Source organism: Rhinopithecus roxellana, chromosome 14, assembly GCF_007565055.1.
Source record: "Rhinopithecus roxellana isolate Shanxi Qingling chromosome 14, ASM756505v1, whole genome shotgun sequence".
Classification (NCBI taxonomy): domain Eukaryota; kingdom Metazoa; phylum Chordata; class Mammalia; order Primates; family Cercopithecidae; genus Rhinopithecus; species Rhinopithecus roxellana.
In genome coordinates, this window is record NC_044562.1 from 97,743,499 (window position 1) to 97,766,454 (window position 22,956).

General features: G+C 38.0%; 1 protein-coding gene across 2 annotated transcripts in view; it reads right to left on the minus strand.

The window, feature by feature from the left end:
- Positions 1-396: 396 nt before the first annotated feature.
- LANCL1 (LanC like 1) overlaps positions 397-22,956 on the minus strand; it is a 45,183-nt gene continuing 22,623 nt past the window's right edge. For both annotated transcript variants that reach the window (XM_010354920.1, XM_010354919.1), the window contains exons 5-10: positions 10,537-10,672; positions 9,835-9,981; positions 6,951-7,133; positions 5,421-5,597; positions 4,597-4,669; positions 397-3,778 (exon numbers count right to left, since the gene is read on the minus strand). In XM_010354920.1, coding sequence (XP_010353222.1) covers positions 3,702-3,778; positions 4,597-4,669; positions 5,421-5,597; positions 6,951-7,133; positions 9,835-9,981; positions 10,537-10,672 — 793 coding nt within the window. In that variant the 3' untranslated portion in view covers positions 397-3,701. The remainder of the gene's footprint in view (positions 3,779-4,596; positions 4,670-5,420; positions 5,598-6,950; positions 7,134-9,834; positions 9,982-10,536; positions 10,673-22,956) is intronic.

The following is a 22,956-nucleotide window of genomic DNA, read 5'->3' on the forward strand; positions in this document are numbered from 1 at the left end:
TTTTCTAACCTCTGCATATATATTTTATGATTATGCCTCATTTAATCCCCCCTTTTCTATTCAAAGCAGAATTGGTCAGCAGGAAAATCAATTTCTAGAATTAGGCCTTTAGTTATTAACCCCGCAGCAGATTCTTATATTATGAGATGGTTAATACACTGTTGTTCTTGAAGCCTCGTAGATTCCTCCTAATTCTATAATGATCAGATTTAAAAATATTTTCCTCTTATAAATCTCTATTATCAGACAGTAGAGAAAATCTTGTTTTATCCAACAATGAGGAAAAAAGAACAAAGCCTAGGAAATGGGTGTATAGAGGAAAAAAACCTTCAGTTGCCATTGAGGGAAAATATTTCTCAAGTTTAAACCAAACCAAACAAAAAGCACATGATGATATATAGTCCTAATAAAATTTTATTGAGAACCAGTAAGTCAAATCCTTTACAGAACATGAAAATACATATGATCCCAGCCTTTCCCATTAAATGACAATATAACATTTGGGCAGTTTCCCTGAATATCCCAAACAGTTTGCTTTATAATTAGAGAAACAGTTCGTCTATAGCTCAATAGTACAGAAAACACAGGAATGAGGTGCTCTTATTTAGCGCAAGCAGAAATGAAATTGGAATTCAGTGTAAATAATAAAGGACTACAGATGAGTTCTAGTAGCCAAAGGAGTGTATGCGTAAATAGTCACTCTTCACATTTTCTATTTCTAAAGTAGCTAGTAAAAGGCAGGACCATCATAAGATCAGACAAAAATTAACCTGAGGGACATAGTAGCAGAGTATGTCTCTCAATTCAGTTATTTAGGAAATGTTAATAAAGAAAGTAACCCTAGATCCACTTTTACCTAAAACTCTACCTACCATGAAGGTTTTTGATGCCAAATAATTGGAACTGACATGAAAGATAAAAAGAGAGCCACATGACTCAGGATTAAAGACTGACAACTCAGGCCACATTACAGTCCATAGTATCTATGGAAATAGTCAGGATAGTAATAATAGTCCATGGTATCTATGGAAATAGCCAGGATAATGTTAACATTTTTTACAAGATGAAAAGTTAACTATTTGCAATTTCTAAATTACTATAGAAACAGAAACATGTGACGGGATAAATGAACACTGCTTGGTAACCTTTGAAGGTTTTATTACCTAGTCCCTGTACAGAGATGAGAGATGGTATTGAGTTTTCTAGGAAGCAACTTCTGGGAAGGATTTTTACCAAGAAGAAAAATATCCGAGAGAAAAATATAGCAGAACTAGAACTGAAACAATGATGCCACTATCTTTTAAAACTAAGAAGCCTAGTATAAGTTTCTTTAGTTACTACCATGTTAGGGGATTGTCTCAGCGTTGTAGGCTTTGCCTGAGTTTAAAATCCCATCAAAACTTTTTTGCTCTTAAGCATAAATACAACAAATAGTATACATATAAAATTGTGCCAGTTTAATAAGTTTTCAAAAGCTTAAAAAAAACAAACAAACTTGAATTGTGTTTGTGTGGATGAATTTGCTAACAGATGACCGTAGCTAACCCATTTATGCTGGGGGTTGCAATTTTTTGTGTGAAAAATCAGACCTTGGCAATGACTTTGAGCAGTAGTATGTAAACGACTCCCACAAGCTTAGCATTCCAGTAATGGAACACTAGGCATAAATGGGTTAACAAGAATCTTACTTGAAATGTTCTTCTCCCTGCCTTGAAATCTTCCTGGGGTTAAGCATTGCTATCACGATACTTGGAGAACTGTGATCAAGTCTCCTTTGGCTCAAAGAAAGTGTTCTTTTCCCTTGCTTAGTAACGTAGCTAAAAGCATAGGCACAGTAGAGTAAGACATTTAACTAAACCAAATGAGCTTTATTCTTTCAAGTTGAATACCACAGACAAAGGCAAATTAGCTTTGCTGTGCACTACTTTTACTTCTTACTGTAAGTGCTGATGTCGCTGACTGAAAACTTTCACAAGAAAGGCAGAGCATGCACACGCTTACCAGCAGCACTTCAGCAATCTGAGAGGCACAAGGTAGTGCCGACTTACACAAGTTAAGAAGGAGGAAGCTGATCCTAGAAATTGAGCAGTGGGCTGCTTTTTAAATCCTACTGCCAGTGGCCTTTAAAGGGTTGATTTCCAATAATATTAGCTCTTTTGGTGCTAAACAGGAGATAATAGGAGACTGCTACCTGCAGGAACCAGCACACACTCTGGGGATTTGGTTTGAAGTTCCAATAAAAATAGCATGTTTTTGTCACCAAGAGAGCTGTGAAATAGGCACATTTAAAATACTTAGACCCTGTTATTTTAAAGCTACAATTTTTTTTTTTTTTTGCAAAATCAGTTGCAAAATCTCTTTTGCAAAATCAGTTGCAAAGAGACAAAACAAGCCAGGCAAAGGCAGTATTGGAAGGAGGAGGAGTAAAAGCTGATGAGTCAAAACATTTGTACAGAATTTGAAGCACCAGGGAGTCTTTATCTACTACAGAAAATCTGATTCTGTGGTCTCAGAAACTGCTGAATTGTTAAGCCTAGGATACACAATGATGCATTTGTTCTAAGCATGAACTCTGGATAATACCTCCTCAACAAAAAGCATTTCTATTAAAAGCTTAGTGTTTTTGTTCAAGTTATTGGTTACATAGTATTCCCTTTCTCATCCCCCTTTTTTAAAGCGAAGTAGAATACTGTACTATTTAGTGAAAATATCAAAGTTCAGATAAAAACTGATAAGAAGGAAAATATTTTATGGCTTATACCAAAGAGTCAGCACTAGTGCATAGTCACTGTAAAAAACTCAAGTTAAAGTTTAGAAAGTCAGTCAGAGTGGACTGAAATCCTAGGTCAAAGCATATTCCTACATAGAAAATTAGCTTCCTGATCTTATATGAATACTGAAAAACAAACATATTTAAATAAAGAGTTCCAAAAAACCCGGATTATTTTAGAGAAAACACAAACTGTTATTCTTAGCTTAACTTGAACTAACCTTCGACTCAGAATTTTCACAATGATCATCACGTTTTATAAGTTTTTGATTAAAAATGTTGGCTTCTGAAGCCTGTATGCCTTGCTGACAAAAACAGGCAAATCTGAAAGTATGTTTACCTCTAGTCTAAATAGGCATCAAGAATTTTAAACATGATATTTAGGTCCCAAGTCCAGATTGCAATTCCTGGAATTTTTCTCCTGGAAGCATTTCGTTATATTTTTGTCCCCTTTCAAAATGAAACACCTAGAGAAAAGCAAGTCATAAAATTGTTTGCCCTCCAATTGGAGGAAAATATTAAAGAAAAGTGAAGTGCAATACCCAGTAATAGTCACATATTTATTTTTATCTATATTGAGTTTCTTTTAAACATTTTTAGAACAGTAACAGATGGTTATATTCATAAATTTAAATAAGATTTCCTCCAAGTTCTGGAACATATATATACAACCTCAAAACACTGTACATATCACTCACTCTCCCTTTAGGAAGAAATGGAAATTAAAGTTAAAAGACTTGCTTGGATACTTTTAAGTAAAAGTAAATGATAATGGAAATGAACCAAATGAAAGACAAATTCTGAAAAAAGCTAACAAAATCAAGTGCACAGTTTGACTCTTTGTTTCCTTGGAAAGCAACAAAAGCACTTAGCTTGGGTTTGAATACACAGAAAGGGTCATGCAGTGAGTTGCAGGTGGCATGCTTTCCTTTCAGAGTTCAAATGCAGGGAACCTGGCTTTTGCGGGGACTAGCAGGTCAGCCAGGAAATATATTGTGCCAGCCATTCCTGAAGAAAGAGAAAGAGGCAAAAGTTATTATACCAAATGACTCCATTTCATAGGATGGCTTTTTTTTCCCTCCACAAGTCAACAGCATTTCGGTCTATTCAAACACATAAACATCAACAAAGGGTGCCCACCAGTGACAGCCTCGTCCCTAAGGTCTGAATCAAGGCCACACTGGAGGGGAGGGTGGGGATGTCCTCTTGGCCCTCCTCCCTCAGCATCCTATGGCTTTTTCCCCACCTCACTGACACCCCCTGAGAGCAGTTACAACTCTGCAAAAACAAAGGATGGCTCCATTTTTTTAACATTAACAACATTACAATATTAATGGCAATGATTTAAATGAAGTGTAACTCTGTCTATGTTTACAGACATTGTAGTTCAACATTAGAAGAGATCACTAGTGAGGTGCTCAGCCTTATATCCCAGTAGAAGACTGGAGAGAGAATGGAGCCAGACAAGTTCAAGTCAGAGCCCTGCCATTTACCAAACGTAAGCTCCTGAGCCTCAGTCTCCTCGGCTATGACATGAAGGTAGTAGTGCCTGTATGTTTTTTGCTGAATGATTTATGATGGCATCTGCAAAATGCCCAACATGTGCCTGGCTCCATAAAAGGGAGTAACTCGATGACTACCAGTATTGGGACTGTGGTAGCACACGTGCTAATTGATTTTTAATATCGATTTAGCATATTAGGAAATAAAGTAGTTTAAGAATAATTTAATGTTTTGATAAAACTTAAATTCAAATACATTAATTAGCAAGCAGAGAAGTAGACGCTGATATTATTTAAGGCAAATAAATAAAGTGTACAAAATACCTTCAAAGAGAGAGAAAGGGGTGTCTGGTGTTCTGCATCCATGTTCTCCATACTCTAAGCACCATTCAGCAAACTGAAAATGAGACCAAGTTAAATTAGTATAGTGATTTCTTCCAGAGACCTCCCGAAAGTTAAGAGGTTGTCTCTACAAATTACTCTGAAAAGTCAAACACTACCTTCACATCAGAGAAAGGAGATTAATGCAGAGTAAAGGATGGTCTGAAAGAGAGTACACAGCGTGGGAGGAATTTAATGAGCTGTCTGAGTCACGTATCTCCAAGGTTATTTAAGAAGAAAGGCACGAAATCACCCTACGTCTTTATTTTTTCTCCCATAAAAGCTGCTGAGTAGAATTACGTCCCTTTAAAGGAATGCTAATTTAATTGAAAGGTTTTTGAAGGTTTTCCTTAAATAACGGTATTTGTTATCCAAGACCTATGATTTTAGGGATAAATGAATTAAATCAGATGAACTAGAACCTTTCTACAACCTCCTGGGAGACCTGCTTTTTTTTTCTTTTTTTTTCAAGATGGAGTTTCACTCTTGTCACCCAGGCTGGAGTACAATGGCATGATACCAGCTCACTGCAACCTCCGCCTCCCGGGTTCAAGTGATTCTCGTGCCTCAGCCTCCAAAGTAGCTGGGATTATAGACACGTGCCACCACACCTGGCTAAGTTTTTGTATTTTAAGTAGAGCCCACGTTAGCCAGGCTGGTCTCGAACTCCTGACCTCAGGTGATCCACCTGCCTCAGCCTCCCAAAGTGCTGAGATTACAGGTATGAGCCACCGAGCTGCCTTCTATTTGGTGGTTCTGACTCCTACCTTACAGGCCCTATACAGGTACTTCATATCCTGCGTGAGGTTGTAGAGTGTCAGGAAAGCATAGGCATTCCCTGCAGCACCGTGGCACAGCCCATATCCCTTCTTCAGCAACCCATATTGCCAGATCACATCAGCACACTGATAGGCATCACAGAGATACTTTTCCTCTCTGAATACCTGCAGAGGCAAAGGACATGCATTCTATTATACTGGATATAAAAGAAAGTTCCATTGATATTCCTTCCTGATAGGTAAGGAGGAAAGAGGGAGATGGCTTGTCAAGAAAGGGTAAAGGATTTAGTGACAGAGGGATGTGTTATATTGCTAGTGACAATTACTAAAATCTACTAGTTTGGCTCTTTGTTTTTCAAATTGTGCATGACTTTGGTATGTACAGTCTAAGTTTTCTGTGCATGTGTGTTTGTTTATATGGATGTTACTGAGGAAGCAGCATTATTTAACTTGCAACTTGCTGTTAGCATGAGTGACCTTCCAAAGAACACATGCTCTCTTCTTTGGTAACTATGATGTCCTCTTCACTATTAGGAAGTTTCTTTACACACTGGAGAACAACTGTTCTTTAGGAAATATGCAAATTGAGTATAAAACACTAGACTTTGTCAGAAAAATAGATAGACCTTTACAATTTTTACGGCCTCCTGTATCTTCATCAAAGACTGAGGAAATATTCTGAGTAGGTATTTTTAATAGCTCATTGCAACCTAAGTGTTCCTAAAAGTAGGATAAGGCAGTTTAAAAAGTTTTTCCAGTATGAATGTGTCTAATTCTCTGAAATGTAGAATTTGATACACTGGCAGCTTATTTATGAGATGTCAGTGCCCAGCAATAATCTGCAGAGTTGTAATTTGTTGATTTGGCACCAATGGTCATAGACATCTTTTTTTTTCCTCAACTAAAAACCTTTGATTGCAGTTCTGTGAGGGCATGCTTTTTATTAGTGTTATTTATGCACTACAATGGAATCGTACAATATTTGTCTATTTATATCTGTTTATTTCACTTAGCATAATGTTTTCAAGGTTCATCCATGTTGTAATATGTATCAGAAAGTCATTCTTTTTAATAGCGGAATAATATTCCATTGCATTGTGATATGTTCCATTGTATATATGATATTTTCTTTATCAGTTCATCTCTTGATGAATACTTGGATTATTTTCACCTTGTGGCAATTATAAATAATGCTGCTATGAATGCTGGTGTACAGTATCTATTTGAATCCTTGGTTTTGGTTCTTTTGGGTACACACCTAGGAGTGGAATTGCTAGATAATATGCTGGATCATAAACAATATCTCATTGCAACCTAAGTGTTGTTGAAAGTAGGTTATGAAACCATGCCTGCTATGGTACAGAAAGATGGTGAGAATGAATTATAATTCATTTAGCAAAGTGATCTTAGGTCCCACAAGAGATTTATTTATTGTTCCTTGATGGATTAGGGTAAAACTAATTTTAAATTATAAATTTTTGGTTATTAAAAAATTTTTTTCAAAAATACACACAGTACCTTATAGGCCTGGATGAGCATGTAGATTACCCCAGGGGCGCCATGGCACCAATGGACAAGCAGATCTCGATTATCACCTATACATGGAGGGTAATTGCCAGAAGGGAACTTCAGCTGGCAGACGTAGTCTACACTGGGCTTGACCAAACTATGTAACTTCCCTTGGCTCACTTGAAGGCTGGGCTAAAAATGAGAAGGAAATTATTAGTTCTGCTGAAGCAAACAAACCTTCCAAGATCTCAGTATATTTAAACCAGAAAAAAAGCATGGCTAAGAGGAAATGGAAGGTCATTAAGAGGTTTTGGATTTCATTCAATTTTTCCACCTACTGGATGCCTTTATTTTAACCTTTTGTGATTTCATTTAAAAACTTTAAACAATGGGACAAAATAAAATTGGGCTATTAGCTAACTCTTAGCGTCTTTTGTATATATTGTTTTTCTTTTTTATTTGAGATGGAGTTTCATTCTTGTCACCCAGGCTGGAGTGCAATGGTACGATCTTGGCTCCCTGCAACCTCCATCTCCTGGGTTCAAGTAATTCTCCTGTCTCAGCCTCCCAAGTACTTGGGATTACAGACACCTGTCACCACGCCCGGCTAATTTTTCTATTTTTAGTAGAGATGGGGTTTCACCATGTTGGCCAGGCTGGTCTCGAACTCCTGACCTCAGATGATCTGCCCGTCTCGGCCTCCCAAAGTACTGGGATAACAGGCGTGAGCCACTGTGCTCGACCTTTTGTATATATTGTTTCTCAATATTGTTATCTACATACATATAAGTAATTTTCCTAAGTCAATGTCTGAGAATGTGAGTGTAAGAGAAGTTTCCCATGGTTTCAATATATAAAGCAAGTTTTAAGTCACAAAGAAATGGCACTAGACAAACCAAGCATGACTTTCGTTATTACATTTAGAGAGGAGATAGGTGGTATTTTCAATAGAAAAAGGATACTAACACGTTAAGAGACCTGGAATCTAGATTCCAAACTATAGCATGCCTCTAGATCAGGTCTGTCTTTTTACAGAGGATTTAGGACTGATCTAAATGCCACATTATTTTAATATAACAACATACAGATCGAAAGGACATACTGACATAGAGCATATGAGCTACCGTTTTTGATACTGTTTTAGTTTCTCCTTTTGGTCCTGTCCTTAATTCAATGACTGCTAATGTCTTTAACAGAGTCAAAGTGCTGTTATGCTAGGCAAGGTGTAGGGCATGTGGTGGTGAGGGGTGGCAGTGGTGTGAAGCACAGGCAGGAGGTGGTTGTGATGGGGTCACAGTAATGTTGACAATACGACTTCCACAAGATTCTGAAAGTGCACTGAGTTATTTAAAAGACAGATTTCATTTTATACAAAGAATAGCATTAAAGCTCAAAGTGTTACAGTAGAATGAGTGGACTCTCCTCAAACTTGCAGGAATTACCCAACATGGCCTAAAAATAATAATGTTTCATTTTATGTTAATGAAGGGGTACCTACTAGAATAGACTTTCAGGATTAAAAATTAAATCATTTCATACAGATGATAACCTGCAGAACTATAGGTCAAAATACTTGGGTTTTCAGATTTCTTACTACAGCTAACACAAGGAGACAGAGTATGTCTCATGATTATTTGTTTCAATGAAAGTTTGATGAGGCTGTCTAGTCACTATGTGTTCTGATTATTCGTTTCAATGAAAGTTCAATAAGGCTGTCTAATCCTCTTTGGAGAGGGCCTCTAATATGTTTCATTCTAACTAACCTTGAAACTTCAGAAGACTCTTCTTTCCTGAAAACTTTTAGGAATCTACATTTACTACTGGGAATAGAGAGGAAGACATGCACCAGAAAAATAAAGAAATTTAAGTCTAAATGTCAACATCCTAATTATATAACCTCTAATTGAAAAGTGTAGAATAAATATGCCAGTTAGTCTCTGATTGCCACTAACACTCAATGTGTGACTCTGCATTCAAAAGTAATAATAACCTTGAGTTTTTCAGTTCTGTTGTCCTTGTTTATTTATAGGTAGAGGGCAGGTCCAACACTGATCTTGCATTATAAGAGTCAGCTACTCAAAGAGCTGGTAGTATGTATATCCAAGCACTCCTGCTGAACACGTTAATGAAACACTTTTCTTTATGTCACAGTGTTGGGAAGGTGACAGGGATACCTCTGCTGCCATTAAAAATCAATTGCCATGAATTCTTACTCACAAGTGCCAATTTCTCCTTAAGGAGTGCTTCAGAAGTCTCCCAAAATGATGCTCTCATGAGAAGTCCTCTTCTGATCTCTCCCAAGTTATGTTTGCTGCAGTAAATGCTATTTGTCTTTAGTCTATTTGACTTTGGTTGATGTGCCCCAATAGTATTAGATCCTAAGAACTGCTGGGCAGAGCATATTCAGCTGTTTTTCAGGTAAGTAAAAGTCTCCTCAGCTTTGCTCTCTAAGTAAGCATTAGGCAACAAGCGCTCATTTGTTTTCTATTGATTTTGTTCCTATTACTGGAATTTGTTGGAATGAGTTGTGCCTTTTAATGTGGAATAATATTTTTAATTCAAAGCACTGGCTGCAAGAGCAGAGCAGAGGCGCTTCATGCGGAACTATAGGTCAAAATACTTTAGTTTGCCCAAGTGATGCTAAGTGGGCAAGTAGGGTAACCTGTAAATCAAACTTCATCTCAAAATGCAAGGCCTTTAATGTTTATACATTTTTAAAGGCACCTTCGTAAACATTACTTTTGTTTGTCTAGGTCAAGTTAATTACAAGGAGAGTACTATAATGCAGAGGTTGACAGAGTGACAAACTAGAACTAGAACATCTGTCTTCTCACCCATGATAGTACATGGGTCAGGAAGGACATTTTAAAGTTCCACCACAATCACTCCTTACCTGCATCAGGTAGTAATAAATTCCAGCCAGGCCATGAGCAGCCCCTACATAATATTCCTGGTACCATTCATACATCAGTGGAGACTTTGCCGTGAAGTTTCTCTTCCTAGCTAGGTTTTCTCCAGAGGTTAGAATTGTTTCACAAATCTGCAGAGAGAAAACCAACCAAAATAACAAGTTAACTGAACAAAAACCTTCCTGGAGGAGGTAATGACTTTTCTGCTAAGAGGTACTGAGGAACACGACAAATTAGACACTAGCTTTCAGCCAGGGAAAGGCATAGTTTAATTCTTCATCAGAGAGTGGGACTATATTCAGCCTAGAAGGGGGAGGGCATAGAGGATCATGAGCTCTTTGCATTACAGTTTACAAGAGTTCACCTGTCAAAGAAAAGCACGAACTCCTCTAGGCACCACCAAAGCAGACCCTCCATCTGGGAGGTGAAATTTGGCTCTAATTTTCTTTGGAGAGGGCCTCTAAATTCCGAAATGGAGCAGACTGGCCTTCTGACTGAGTTAGAAATGTTTCCAACAGCACTCCGTAGGAAGCTATTGGTTCTTGGACTGTGCCCAACCTTTAGAGGTCCAGATACACCTTCCTTTATTTGGAATGTGCTAACTAGAGAGACACAAACAATAGTTTAGGCAGACAGTAAGTAAATGGGATCCTAAAGAGACTCCTAAAAACACAAAAACGTGGTACCTGCTGAATATGGCTTTGAGGAATCTTTTCCACTCCAAAGTTCTTATTGACAAAAAGAAGAGCATAGATGTAGCCTATTCGCCCATACAGCATTTCATTTGGAGCATGAGGATCAATCTTATTTAGGTGAATTAGCCTAAAAATAAAAATACATGCCCAAAATAATTTGAAAGGAATCAGGTATTGGTGTATACTTAAAAATGGTACATTGAAAAAATACACCTGCACACATAATATGTGTTTATACATACATAATATCTATCTATAGAACAGTTATGGTTCACAGATTAGCCCTCCATTAAATTTCTTCACTTAACAATGGAACTGACAAATACATTCATAAAACGGAAGAATACAAACGTATGGCTGAGGTTATCCGAAATCTCCCTAGTTCCTCATGCAGGCAGGCCCTAAGGTGAGTATTTTAGCAGTTGGGGTCAGAGAAGCCAAGAACTGCTGGCTCTGAGGCATTTAGCCCAGAGAGGGGACTAGGTTAACAAATGGCCCATCACCTCCTTCCTTGGTTTATTTCTTAATGTGTCACCAGGCCTACCTGAAGTAGGTCTCATCTACCACAGTCAATAATACATGTCATTTTTTTTTTTTTTTCTTTTGAGACAGTTTCACTCTTGTTGCCCAGGCTGGAGTGCAATGGCATGATCTCGGCTCACCGCAACCTCTACCTCCCAGGTTTAAGCGCTTCTCCAGCCTCAGCCGCCTGAGGAGCTGGGATTATAGGTACGCACCACCACACCCGGCTAATTGTGTATTTTTAGTAGAGACGGGGTTTCTCCATGTTGGTCAGGCTGGTCTCCAATTCCCGACCTCAGGTGATCCGCCTGCCTCAGCCTCCCAAAGTGCTGGGATATAGGCGTCAGCCACTGCAACCGGCCAATACATGCAAATATTAATAGCACAAAGGTGTCAGTCAGGTCTCCATCTCCTCAATCTCCCAGCCTTCTAGTTCTCCTCAGAAATCACCATGGTTACCATTTTTTTGTGTGTGTATTCCTAGATTTTATGTACACATAAGCATAAATATACATATTTATAAATATTCTACAGTTTGCTATTTAACAATACATCTTGACAATGATTCCATAACAGCACACAGAGTAGTCACGTTCTTTGTAATACTTGCATAGAACCCCAATGAATGAATGTATTATGGTTCATTCAATCCCTACGGATAGACTCAGTTCAGCTTCTCAGAAAAAGTTACTTTCAGTTCTGGTTTCAGGTAAGATGGAGTAAACATGCTCTGCACCTTGTTTCTCCCCCAAAATGTGGCTCTAAAACCTGGACAGGATAGAGCAGCTATTTGCGGTCTCTGAAAAGCAAATAGTAACACACAAAAAGAGGAAGAGGACAGGAATCTGAAGTACCACCAAACCATTGGTGACTTTACCATTTTTTCTCTCTGGTATTCCCCTGGTCTGAACTAGTACAGCCCAAAACCCAAAAGTAGACACAAGTAGGCTGATAGAGACCCAGAGGAAGCCCTCTAGTGCTATCTGAACAAAGAGAACTCCTAATATCAGAAAGAATGGGTTAACCCTCCATTTTTCTTTATTTTCCTTTTCTCAGTTCTCTTGTGCCCCAAGCTACAGGCAATTTCATGCTGGGAGCAGGTACGAAGGCAAGGGGAGCCCTGGGAGTCTAAACTCTGAGGAAGGGAAACTTCCCCCCAGATTGGAGGACCTGCAGTCTCAGGAGGGGATTGTAAGCCCCCATTGCTTTACTTCTCTGTCCTCCACATCACCTGGCCCCAGATGCATGCGGTCATAGATGTGGCAGAGCAGGGTCACCAAAGCCCCAGCCTTTTCATCAGAGACCAAAAAGGGAAGCCTCAGGAACCAGCAAGTAGGGGAGATCACAGAGGGAAGTCAGTTTAGGAAAGTAACTCTATTTGGTAGTTTGACCTCTGAGAATGAACCTTTTTCCCTTTTGGTGGGGAGGGGAGTAGGCAGCAAATATGATAGGGAAGAAAAATGTCCTTGATATTTTAGAGTTGTCACATGAAATTTTGAAGTGCATCTCAATCATCCCTAAATTAGCCTATAAATTTGATATGATCCCATTTAAAACATTTTAATTTTTGGTGAAACAACAAAATATTAGCACAAAGATCCAATGACACTCTGGAAAAGAGTAGTAATGAGACGACATTAGCCCTAACAAATGTTATCTGGTAGCTTAGGACACTAAATCTTTGTTCTTAAAATTTTTCATCTGTGAAATAAATAGTCCCTTCTGGTTTAGAAATTATCTTGTTTATCTATATGGAAATTTACTTTTAAAGTAGTTAAGTATAAGCAGTGTGCCGTGCCTGTGCATGTCTGTCATCTAACTTCAGTCTATACACTAGGGATGGTTAATTAGCATTTGAAGTACCAAACATCAGGTCCCTCCAACCCCTGCCCCAAAGTGATGTATTTGAAGCACTCTAAGCAGGAGTCAACACTCAGAGGTACTCAGCACTGAAGTGCATCTTTTTCATATAGGAACTTTATCAAAATCTACACCAGAGAATTTGTTGTTATTAAGGATTGATAGAAAATGGTTTTTCATTGGTGGAGTGAGGGTAAAGATGGGCTGCAGCTTTGGGAGATGGTACGGGCTTTCCCACTCTTTCGTGAATAAAGTCTAAGAAGGGCTTGAGAGTAATGTGACTTTCTCTGAGCTACAAAAACAGGGTAGGAGACTGTATGTATGTATGTCTAAATAGTATCTTCTTCTAAAGAGTACCTTCTTCCTAAAGTGTTTGCACATTTGGCAGAATTGGGCACCCATGTGTGCTTTCATTTGAGCATAGGAGGTAGGGGTATAGCTGAGGGGGTCTACAGCCTCTACTGCCCATCTCTGGAGACCACCAGTATTTACAACGAAAACAAAATCAAACAAAATCAAACAAAATCCCAAGCAAACAAAAATCTAACAATTGTTACCACCAGGCTATAGATACAGTGAAAACATCCTAGCTCAGCGGGGAGGGTAGATGTGAAGGAGAATGATCTTCCTTTCCCATCTCCCTCTCCACTACTTCCGCACGCTTGTGGTGAGGGGAGGAGAAAACATTTAAAATTAAGAGGATAGGTTTTAAATAAGCAGAATGAGATGATTTTAGTGAGTGAAAGTGGCTGACAGTTATGAAAGAAAGACTGAGAGAAACTAATGAAGGAGTCTTTAAGGGAACTTACTCCTCAGCAGGAAAGGGGTGAAAAAGCATGGCTAGTTGCAGTTAGTGAAAAAGTTTAAACTTTTTCATATTATACCCTCATCAAACTGAGGCAACTCAAATTAGTGAAATATGCAAATGCTGGCTCATCCATTTTTTCTTCTACAAATATAGGCAATAATAATTCATAGTGAAACAGTTATCTTAGGAATAGATACACTAAGAAATCGATAACCAAGAAACTTGGTTAGAGGTTTCTTTCCTTTTTCTTCTAATACATTTTCTTGTATACTTTGACCTTCTTAAAATAACAGGGCTTATGGATAGAATCATGAGCCATTTTGTTTTCTACTTCGATACCATATGTATCTACACACACAGACTCCCTTAATTTTTAAAGGAAATTTTTAATTTTTTAATAAAAATTTTAAATGTTTAGAAACATTTATTAAGAATTTTTTTTTTCTCATGCCAGAACTGGGAGCTCAGTAATGTTGGGGCCATAAGAAAACAAAATCTGTTTATTAGATACAAACTCAACTGTTACAGTAAACAATGAATGTCTCAAGTTTTGATATGAACCTATTTTTAATATAAATGTGTCAAAGTGTATAGAATTTCAATATAAAGTAATTTTGATTTACTTTTGCAAAGATTGAAAGAACTATGCAAAACAATTACTGTAATTTTTTTAAACACACGCTGCTCTATGGAAGTATTACACAGAATTACTGCACTGATTCCAATGATATTCCAACTGAAATAAAATATTTGAACCACTGCATTAACTCCATTCCTTTTTTGCCAATGTTATGACATACATTACCACTAGGTGGCAATATATAATTAGCATTCTATTTACTTTGCAGCCAAACACATTTGCATTTGGAACATTCAAAGTAGGTAGCAAATACCTTTCAAATATTTATTTAAAATGAAGTACTGCCGGGAGCATCTTATTAAAACAATACAGTTTAGGGTAATAAAGGAAGTATATCCCTTTTTTCTGGATTTGAATTCAAATCGCTAAAATTCATTAGTTGGGTTCGATGATTAGCAGGACTTAACTGCAAGTTGTGCATGCTACATTCTCAAGATAAAATAAAGAAATGACATCACTGATAAGTCATAATGGTTATTTTATGTGTTTTCAGAAACTCTCAAACTAACAAGCACTTTGTTGCAGCTTATTTGTTTTGATATGTTGATATGAATGCAATACAGAAGAGATAAGCAAGTCACTGAAATGTCACTGAAGGAAGAATAAAGACACACAAACAGGATAGTTCTGTTCCACTCCTCACAGTACTTCCTCAGGGTGTTACTGGGGATAGTTTTTGGCCTTGTATTTTCAAAAGGTTTGTAACTTTTAAAAACAGATGTCCAGTCTCTGCGCAGGGCATCTCTGAAAACAAGGCAGCAGCCCCAGTCAGGGGCTATATAGATAAAACCCCCATCTCCCTGGGACAGAGCACCTGGGGGAAGGGGTGGCTATGGGCACAACTTCAGCAGACTTAAACATTCCTGCCTGCTGGCTCTGAAGAGAGCAGTGGATCTCCCAGCACAGTGCTCGAGCTCTGCTAATGGACAGACTGCCTCCTCAAGTGAGTCCCTGCCCTCCTGCTTCCTGACTGGGAGATACCTCCCAGCAGGGGTCGACAGACGCCTCAAACAAAAGAGCTCCGGCTGGCGTCTGGCGGGTGCCCCTCTGGGACAAAACTTCCAAAGAAAGAAACAGGCAGCAATCTTTGCTGTACTGGAGTTTCCACTGGTGATACCCTGGCATACAGGGTCTGGAGTGGACCTGCAGCAAACTCCAGCAGACTTGCAGCAGAAGGGCCTGTTAGAAGGAAAACTAAGGAAAACTAACAAACAGAAAGGAATAACATCAATATCAACAAAAAGGACATCCACTCAGAAACCCCATCCGAAGGTCACCAACGTCAAAGACCAAAGATAGATAAATCCACGAAGATGGGGAGAAACCAGTGCAAAAAGGCTGAAAATTCCCAAAACCAGAATGCTGCTTCTCCTCCAAAGGATCACAGCTCCTCGCGAGCAAGGGAACAAAACTGGGTGGAGAATGAGTTTGACAAATTGACAGAAGTAGGCTTCAGAAGGTGGGTAATAACTCCTCTGAGCTAAAGGAGCATGTTCTAACCCAATGCACGGAAGAGAAGACCCTTGAAAAAAGGTTAGAGGAATTGCTAACTAGAATAATCAGTTTCGAGAAGAACATAAATGACATGATGGAGCTGAAAAACACAGCATGAGAGCTTTGTGAAGCACACACAAGTATCAATGGCCAAATTGATCAAGCAGAAGATAGGATATCAGAGATTAAAGATCAATTTGATGAAATCCAGCATGAAGACAAGGTTAGAGAAAAAAGAATAAAAAGGAACGAAAGCCTCCAAGAAATAATGGACTATGTGAAAAGACCAAACCTACGTTTGGTGTACCTAGAAGCGACAGGGAGAACGGAACCAAGTCGGAAACACTCCTCAGGATATTATCCAGGAGAACTCCCCCAACATAGCAAGACAGGCCAACATTCACATTCAGGAAAGAGAGACCACCACAAAGATACTCCTTGAGAAGAGCAACCCCAAGACACATCATCGTCAGATTCACCAAGATTGAAGTGAAGGAAAAAGTGTTAAGGGCAGCCAGAGAGAGGCTGGGTTACCCACAAAGGGAAGCCCATCAGCAACAGTGGATCTCTATGCAGAAACCCCACAAGCCAGAAGAGAGTGGGGGCCAATATTCAACATTCTTAAAGAATTTTCTACCCAGAATTTTACATCCAGCCAAACTAAGCTTCACAAGCAAAGGAGAAATAAAATCCTTTACAGAGAAGCAAATGCTGAGAGATTTTGTCACCACCAGGCCTGCCTAACAAGAGCTCCTGAAGGAAGCACTAAACATGGAAAGGAACAACCGGTACCAGCTACTGCAAAAACATACCAAACTGTAAAGTCCGTTGAGACTATGAAGAAACTGCATCAACTAAGGGGCAAAATAACCAGCTAGCATCATAATGACAGGATCAAATTCACACATAATACTAACCTTTAATGTAAATGAGCTAAATGCCCCAATTAAAATACACAGACTGGCAAATTGGATAAAGAGTCAAGACCCATAGGTATGCTGTATTCGGGAGACCCACCTCATGTGCAAAGACACACATAGGCTTAAAATAAAGGGATGGAGGCTAATGGAAAGCAAAAAAAAAGCAGGGGTTGCAATCCTAGTCTCTGATAAAAGACTTTAAACCAACAACGATCAAAAGAGACAAAGAAGGCCATTACATAATGGTAGAGGGATTAATGCAACAAGAAGAGCTGAATATCCAAAATGTGTATACACCCAATACAGGAGCACCCAGATTCATAAAGCAAGTTCTTAGAGACTACAAAGAGACTTAGACTCCCACACAATAGTAGTGTGGGGCTTTAACACCCCAATGTCAATATTACATCAACGAGCAGAAAACTAACAAGGATATTCAGGACTTAAACTCAGCTCTGGACCAAGTAGACCTAATAGACATCTATAAAACTCTCCACCTCAAATCAACAGAATGTACATTCTTCTCAGCACCACATCACACTTATTCTAAACCTGACTACATAATTGGAAGTAAAACACTCCTCAGCGAATGGAAAAGAATGGAAATCATAACAGTCTCTCAGGCCATAGTGCAATCAAATTAGAACTCAGGATCAAGAAACTCACTCAAAACCGCACTACACGGAAACTGAACAATCTGCTCCTGAATGACTACTGGGTAAATAATGAAATTAAGGCAGAAATAAGTTCTTTGAAACCAACAAGAACAAAGACACAACGTACCAGAATCTCTGGGATACCGCTAAAGCAGTGTGTAGAGGGAAATTTATAGCACTAAATGCCCACAAGAGAAAGCAGGAAAGATCTAAAATTGACACCCTAACATCACAATTAAAAGAACTAGAGAAGCAAGAGCAAACAAATTCAAAAGCTAGCAGAAGACAAGAAAAAAGTAAGATGAGGGCAGAACTGAAGGAGATAAAGACATGAAACACCCTTCAAAAAAATCAATGAATCCCGGAGCTGGTTTTTTGAAAAGATCAGTAAAATAGACCATTAGCTAGACTAATAAAGAAGAAAAGAGAGAAGAATCAAATAGACACAACAAAAAATGATAAAAGGGGATATCATCAGTGATCCCATGGGAATACAAACTACCATCAGCGAATACTATAAAAAACTCTACGCAAATAAACTAGAAAATCTAGAAGAAATGGATAAATTCCTGAACACATACACCCTCCCAAGACTAAATCAGGAAGAAGTTGAATCCCCGAATAGACTAATAACAAGTTCTGAAATTGAGGCAGGAATTAATAGCCTACCAACCAAAAAAATTCCAGGACCAGACAGATTCACAGTTAAATTCTACCAGAGGTACAAAGAGGAGCTGGTACCATTCCTTCTAAAACTATTCCAAACAATAGAAAAAGAGGGACTCCTCCCCAACTCATTTTGAGGCCAGCATCATCCTGATACCAAAACCTGGCAGAGATACAACAAAAAAATAAAATTTCAGGCCAATATCCCTGAAGAATACCATTGTGAAAATCCTCAGTAAAATACTGGCAAACCGAATCCAGCAGCACATCAAAAAGTTTATCCACCACGATCAAGTCAGCTTCATCTCATCCCTGGGATGCAAGGCTAGTTCAACATATGCAAATCAATAAATGTAATCCATCACAAAAGCAGAACCAATGACAAAAAAATATGATTATCTCAATAGATGCAGAAAAGGCCTTCGATAAAATTAAACATCCCTTCATGCTAAAAACTCTCAATGAACTAGGTATTGATGGAACATACCTCTAAATAATAAGAGCTATTTATGACAAGCCCACAGCCAATATCATACTGAATGAGAAAAACTGGAAGCACTCCCTTTGAAAACCAGCACACAACAAGGATGCCCTTTCTCTCCACTCCTATTCAGCACAATATTGGTATTTCTGGCCAGGGCAATCAGGCAAGAGAAAGAAATAAAGGGTATTCAAATAGGAAGAGAGGAAGTCAAATTGTCTCTGTTTGCAGATGACATGATTATATATTTAGAAAACCCCACTAACTCAGCCCAAGATCTCCTTAAGCTGATAAGCAACTTCAAAAAAGTCTCAGGATACAAAATCAATGTGCAAAAATCACAAGCATTCCTATACACCAATAATAGACAAAGAGCCAAATCATGAGTGAACTCCCATTCACAACTGCTACAAAGAGAATAAAATACCTAGGAATCCAGCTTACAAGGGATGTGAAGGACCTCTTCAAGGAGAACTACAAACCACTGCTCAAGGAAATAAGAGAGGACACAAACAAATGGAAAAACATTACATGCTCATGGATAGGAAGAATCAATATTGTGAAAATGACCATACTGCCCAAAGTAATTCATAGATTAAATGCTATGCCCATTAAGCTACCACTGACTTGCTTCACAGAATTAGAAAAAAATACTTTAAATTTCATATGTAACCAAAAAAGAGCCCGCATAGCCAGGACAATCCTAAGCCAAAAGAACAAAGCTGGAGGCATCACACTACCTGACTTCAAACTATATTACAAGGCTACAGTGACCAAAACAGCATGGTACTGGTACAAAAACAGATATATAGACCAATGAAACAGAACAGAGGCCTCAGAAATAACACCACACATGTACAGCTATCTGATCTTTGACAAACCTGACAAAAATAAGCAATGGGGAAAGGATTCCCTACTTAATAAATGGTGCTGGGATATCTGGCCAGCCATATGCAGAAAACTGAAACTGAACCTCTTACTTATATCTTATATAAAAATTAACTCAAGTTAGATTAAAGACTTAAATGTAAGGCCTAAAACCATAAAAACACTAGAAGAAAACCTAGGCAATACCATTCAGGACATAGGCATGTGCAAAGACTTCATGACTAAAACACCGAAAGCAATGGCAACAAAAGCCAAAATTGACAAATGGGATCTAATTAAACTAAAGAGCTTCTGTATAGCAGAAGAAACTATCATCAGAGTGAACACACAACCTACAGAATGGGAGAAAATTTTTGCAATCTATCCATCTGACAAAGGGCTAATATCCAGAATCTATAAATTTACAAGAAAAAAAAAACATAACTCCATCAAAAAGTGGGCAAAGGATATGAACAGACACTTTTCAAAGGAAGACCTTTATGTGGCCAACAAACATATGAAAAAAAGCTCATCACTGGTCATTAGAGAAATGCAAATCAAAACCACAATGCAATACCATCTCATGCCAGTTAGAATGGCGATCATTAAAAAGTCAGGAAACAACAGATGCTGGACAGGATGTGGAGAAATAGTAATGCTTTTACACTGTTGGTGGGAGTGTAAATTAGTTCAACCATTGTGGAAGACAGTGTGGTGATTCCTCAAGGATCCAGAACCAGAAATACCATTTGACCAGCAATTCTATTACTGGGTATATACCCAAAGGATTATAACTTATTCTACTATAAAGACAAATTCACACGTATGTTTATTGCAACACTGTTCACAATAGCAAAGACACGGAACCAGCCCAAATGTCCATCAGATAGATTGGATAAAGAAAATGTGGCACACATACACCATGGAATACTATGCAGCCATAAGAAAGATGAGTTCATGTCCTTTGCAGGGACATGGATGAAGCTAAAAACCATCATTCTCAGCAAACTACACAAGAACTGAAAACCGAACACCATGTCTTCTCACTCATAAGTGGGAGCTGAACAGTGAGAACACATGGACAAAGGGAGAGGAACATCATAAACTGGGGCCTATCGGGGTGGGGGACTAGGGGAGGGATAGCATTAGGAGAAATACCTAATGTAGACGACAGGTTGATTGGTGCAGCAAACCAGCATGGTGCATGTATACCTGTGAAACAAACCTGCACGTTCTACACATGTACCCCGGAACTTAAAGTATAACAACAAAAAAAGAAAGTAGAAGCATAAGCAATGATTTTTACAAGCCAAATAATAGGTAACACTTATAAGCACGTTTTTAGTTTAGGTGCTATAATTTATGCTAAGTGATTTCCATAAATTATTTCCTATTTTACAGATGAGAGACTGAGGTTTAGAGTAATTTACCCAAGATCATATAGTAGGGAGTGCAGCTGGAATTCCAAAGCCCCCACAGCACTCACAGCCCTACACTGGCTATATAGGCTCCAGGCTTCCTTCTCCAGAACCTACTAAATAGCCTTTAAAAAAAATAGAAATGTGGTATATACATACAATGGAGTATTATTCAGTCACTGAAAGGAACTAATTTTTGATACATCCTACAACATAGATAAATCTTGAAGACACTATGCTAAGTGGAGTAAGCCAGACACAAAAGAACAAATGTATAATTCCACTTACATAAAATATCTAAAATAAGCAAATTCATAGAGAAAGTAGAATATAGGTTACCAGGGTGTGAGGGTATGGGGGCATGGAGAATTACTTTTTAATGGGTACAGAGTTTCTGTTGGAGTAATAAAACATTTTTTGAAAATAAATAGTGCTGATGGTTGTACAACATTGTGAATATAATTAATGCCAGTGAATTGTACATTTAAAAATGGTTAAACTGCAAATTTTATATTATGTATATTTTACCACAATAAGTATTTTTAAATCCCTTTTGACTTGTCACACTACAAGAAGGGAGGTTATACATTTCTGGACCAGGAAAGCCACAGTGCTTCATCATTCTAAGTACTGGCCCCAAAGCACTATATATGTCAGGTTAGCCATCTAATTGGGAACAGACCACACACTCTATTCATGTCGTGGCACCAATATGTAGAAGTGGGTGGGATGAAAACACACACACACCCTCCTTTTGGGGAGTTATAGATCCCTTTAAGAAAAGCACAAATGCTCTCTCCTTGCTGAATATAATTTGGAGGTTTTATACACTTCCAGAAACTCTAAGATTCTCAGAGGCCCAAGGTTAAGAGTATGTACTACAGGGAAACACTGATTTCCTTGGATTTCAGTTTCTTTAAGGATTAGACTTTTGATGATCTCAAAGGACCGTTTGGTCTCTAAAACTTAAAAATTGTGATTTTGAAAGAACATTATATTAAGAAAGTGTAGAAAAAGCAAGCTAGCTAGAACATGATGCTGGCAATGAAGCGCAACAAAGGCAGTACACAGAGAATGTGAGTGTGGGATCTCAAAAGATCTGTAAAATGAGAAAAGTTTAGTAAAAAGTTAAAGGAGGTTTACTAAACTGATAAATGAAATAATTTTGGATTTCTTGAAATTAAGTCAAATTTCTAGATTTTTCCTTTGAACAGATAAAACAAAGTCCGTAACTTACAAATCATTCCAAGTCATTCTTTTTCTGTTTTGTATAAAATAAAAAATCTGAAAAAATCAAAGCTATAGCCACAAATAGTGTATTTTCCTATTATATTCACACACTATATTTTTAACCTTAACAAGCCTACTGGCTATAAATCCTGTTGAAATGTCAAAATTAAAAAATGTAAGTGACAAAAATACCTTTAGTACCAATATACCAAAAACAAAAATCTCAGCATACTCTTACGAGCATTTTAATTTTAATACACTAATACTGATATTGTGCCATTTCCCAAAGAGTGTGTTAGAAATAGGCCCTCAAGATTTCAAGAAGAAGAGGGTTGTATAGGTGAGTTAAGATTGGCAAGTGCTGCTCCCTAGAGTTGCTGTGTTGTCCTCAGGTATACAAGCTACAGAAGACTCTTTAAGCAGCCGGTAAAGACACATATTTAATTTTGTTTAATTAGTGCTTTGATACAAATTCCCATCTGTTTGAATCTATGAATCGTGGTCTCATTGAACACATTAACATTTCTCACATAGCAAACTATTAAAATTTGGCTGCATGTATTTTGGAAAGGCTGGCATTGTATATAGAATATTGGGAGCACTACAATTTGATTTGATGGTACTTAACAGTGATTCACTGAATGAGAATATCTTGTGGACCTCTAAAGCAGTTGTTGGTTGATGGCTTTAAACATCAGCTACGTAAAAAAAATTAAAAGGTAGTCTCTGTGTTTCAAATTTAGGTGAGTATGGAACAGTTTTTGTATTGGCAAGTCTTATGCAAGTCAGCTACTATGGAAGGAACACACTTTAATTAAACTTTGGGGGAAATCACTGTTTTGTTTCATC